Source organism: Marmota marmota, unplaced genomic scaffold (assembly GCF_001458135.2).
Source record: "Marmota marmota marmota unplaced genomic scaffold, marMar, whole genome shotgun sequence".
Lineage (NCBI taxonomy): Eukaryota > Metazoa > Chordata > Mammalia > Rodentia > Sciuridae > Marmota > Marmota marmota.
Genome location: NW_026000037.1, coordinates 61,826,912 through 61,829,816, shown reverse-complemented (window position 1 = coordinate 61,829,816; position 2,905 = coordinate 61,826,912). Strand labels below are relative to the sequence as shown.

Below are 2,905 nucleotides of genomic sequence, written 5' to 3'. Positions count from 1 at the left end.
TTTTTTTTTTTTTTTTTTTTTTGGTGGTACTGGATTGACACAGGTTCTCTCTCAGACTAGGCAAGTTCTCTATTGCTGAGCTGCAATCCCAACTCAGTCTGTAACTTTTTAGATATGTGAATGCTTTTAAATAATCATTATGTAAGAAAATTTTTCTCAGATGCAAATATGTTTCCCTGTAAAAGTATGTTTTGTTGAGTTAAGAGTGGTAAAATTTGAGCTATTAGAGTTGAAAGTTCTGGACTGAAAAGAAGTAAAAAAATGCTTGTGTTTGAAGTTATATTTGTAATTATAATTTTCACTTAAATAAATCTCTGGAGTAAATAGAAATACATATAGCTTGACAAGATTTGAGAAAACCTCATTTTGAATTAGAATATGTCTTTGTTTGTTTGTTTGTTTCTTTTTTTTTGTGGTAATGTGGATGATTGAGCCTAGCACCTTGAGCTAGGCATATGCTCCACCACTGAACTATGTCTACTACTGAACAATCCTGAGCCCCTAAATTTTATTTCAGGACAGTCTTGCTAAGTTGCTTGGGCTAGCCTTGAACTCTTGATCTTACTGCCTTGGTCTCGCGTGGGTTGCTGGGATTATTGGCATGTACCAACACACCCAGCTAATATAGTCTTTATGATTATATAAATTGAAGTATTTCTAAGTTTGCAGTAATGTGTTTTATTATTTTTTTTCAGTAATAAGTTTTAATGCTATCTCATTTCTATTTTTCTGTAACAGACAAAACCTTCAACTGTAGAAGTTCTAGAAAGTATAGATAAGGTATGTTCTTGGCTTTGAGGTATTTTAATTCATTTTAGATGTTAAGTATATGTTATTTTGGAGTCCAGATCTAGTATGAAATTTTAGAGATTATGTTGAGTAAGCCTGAAAACTTAAATGTTCTTGCAAGAAAAATCTAAAATCTCTCAGTGACTTATGAAGTCTGTATCAAGTAGTAGAGACTGTTAGAACGAAATTAAATCTACAGATGGTATAAACCATTGTTTTTGGTAAGATGAAATAGGTCTGCAACAATTTTAATCAGTCTTTAAAATTTTTATAGCTTTTTATATTTTCTGTCATTACAAAAATAAGTTTATTCCCTTAGAATATTAGGAGTGATAAATATAAATAATCTAGAATGGGTTCCTCTTTTAATTTTTATCAATTCTTTTTAAATTGCTAGATTATTTTAAGGGCCTATAGATGAAGAGTTAATACTTGTTTGACTTAACAAATATTTAATGATGTCAATTTCATTCTTCTAATCTTTACCAATTAGGGTTAAAATAGTATTTAATTTTTCATTTTGAAAAGTTATTTGTCAGAATAGGCATTGCAAATTTTAAACTTCACATTTATTTTTTTATATTCTGTTTTAAAATATTAGGGTATTATAATTCATTGGCTTCTAATAGTTCATTCTAAAAAATTTTAATAATTTTTTTTGAAGTTTGAGATTTAGTAACTTGGAATTTTAATTTTCTTTTAACAGGAAATTCAAGCATTGGAAGAATTTAGGGAAAAAAATCAGAGATTACAAAAATTATGGGTTGGAAGATTAATTCTCTATTCTTCAATTCTTTATCTGTTTACATGCTTAATTGTATACTTGTGGTATCTTCCCGATGAATTTACAGCAAGACTTGCCATGACACTCCCATTTTTTGCTTTTCCATTGATGTAAGTAAATTGTTCTTTTTTGTTGACCTTTCTGTTTTATGATGAGATAGTTTTAATATATTTAGTCCTTACTATGAAATAGTAATATCTCTAAATTTGAATTATTTTGCAATTGGAAAAATATTTCTTTAAAATAGTAGAACAATTGTCTTAAAGCTTTATTTATAATTCAGTGCATCTGAGGGATATCATCTGTTTTTACTGGTAATAATAGCTCAATGTCAGTGTTTTATGATTCTCTAATAGCCATGATTGATCCCCTAGAGGCATTGGGCATGGAGTCAGGAATAGTGATGAGTAGGAGAGGGTTTGGAAAACCAAAATAGCAACTGCCCATATGAATCTGATTATATTCCATTCTTCCTAGCTCTCCTCCTCTCTTTTTAGTCACTTCTTTATGGTAGTTGCCTCTTAAGTATTTTATAATGTAGCACTTTACAAGAGGTATATTGTGATTGAGACTTTTGAGAGAGAATTTGATAAAAAGTACATTAAGAAATGTACTTTTTTAAATGTAGGACATTCTTTAATGTACTTTTGATTAAATCAACAAACTTTATGAGTATCAATTGTGTAGACATTGGATTATAATGGTGTTTGGTGCGCAAAATACAATCTTTTGACTAGATTTTAGATTCAGTATATTAAATAAAAAGTTTGACAAATGCTTTGAAAGAGAAATTATGCTATGGGAGCCCCTAGGCCAGTCTGGGGTGGGAATAAAGATCAAAGAGTCTTGGTATTAGTTTTCCATTGCTGCCACAAATTGAGTAGCTTAAAACAACACCCATTTATTATATTAGACTTCTGAAGGTTAGAAACCCAGGCAGTTTGACTGGGTCTCTGCTTATAGTCAGTATATCAGCTGGCCGGGTCTCATTTGGAGTGTTTGCGGGAAGAATCTGCTTTCAGGCTCAATCAGGTTGTTGGCCAACTGTGCTGCATCTCTCTGAGTTCCTGTTTTTCCCTGAGCTATAAGAAAACTCTCTGCTTTTAATAGTTTAAGTGATTATATTAGACCCACCGGGATAATCCAGGATAATCCCCCTATTTTAAAGTCAACCAAGTAATGACCTTAATTACATTTGCAAAGTCTCTTCACAGCAGTTTCTACATTACTGTGTGACTGTAGGACTAGAGGTTGGAAATTGTTGGTATATGGGGAAGGATATGTGTAGAATTCTGCTATAGATCCTCTGAGGAAGTGACCCCCCCCCCCCCC

The 2,905-nt window shown here is 31.6% G+C and overlaps 1 protein-coding gene across 3 annotated transcripts in view; it reads left to right on the top strand.

The window, feature by feature from the left end:
• Lnpk (lunapark, ER junction formation factor) overlaps positions 1 to 2,905 on the top strand; it is a 69,421-nt gene that overhangs the window by 7,649 nt on the left and 58,867 nt on the right. For all 3 annotated transcript variants that reach the window (XM_048812531.1, XM_015479344.2, XM_015479345.2), the window contains exons 3-4: positions 739 to 780; positions 1,496 to 1,683. In XM_048812531.1, coding sequence (XP_048668488.1) covers positions 739 to 780; positions 1,496 to 1,683 — 230 coding nt within the window. The remainder of the gene's footprint in view (positions 1 to 738; positions 781 to 1,495; positions 1,684 to 2,905) is intronic.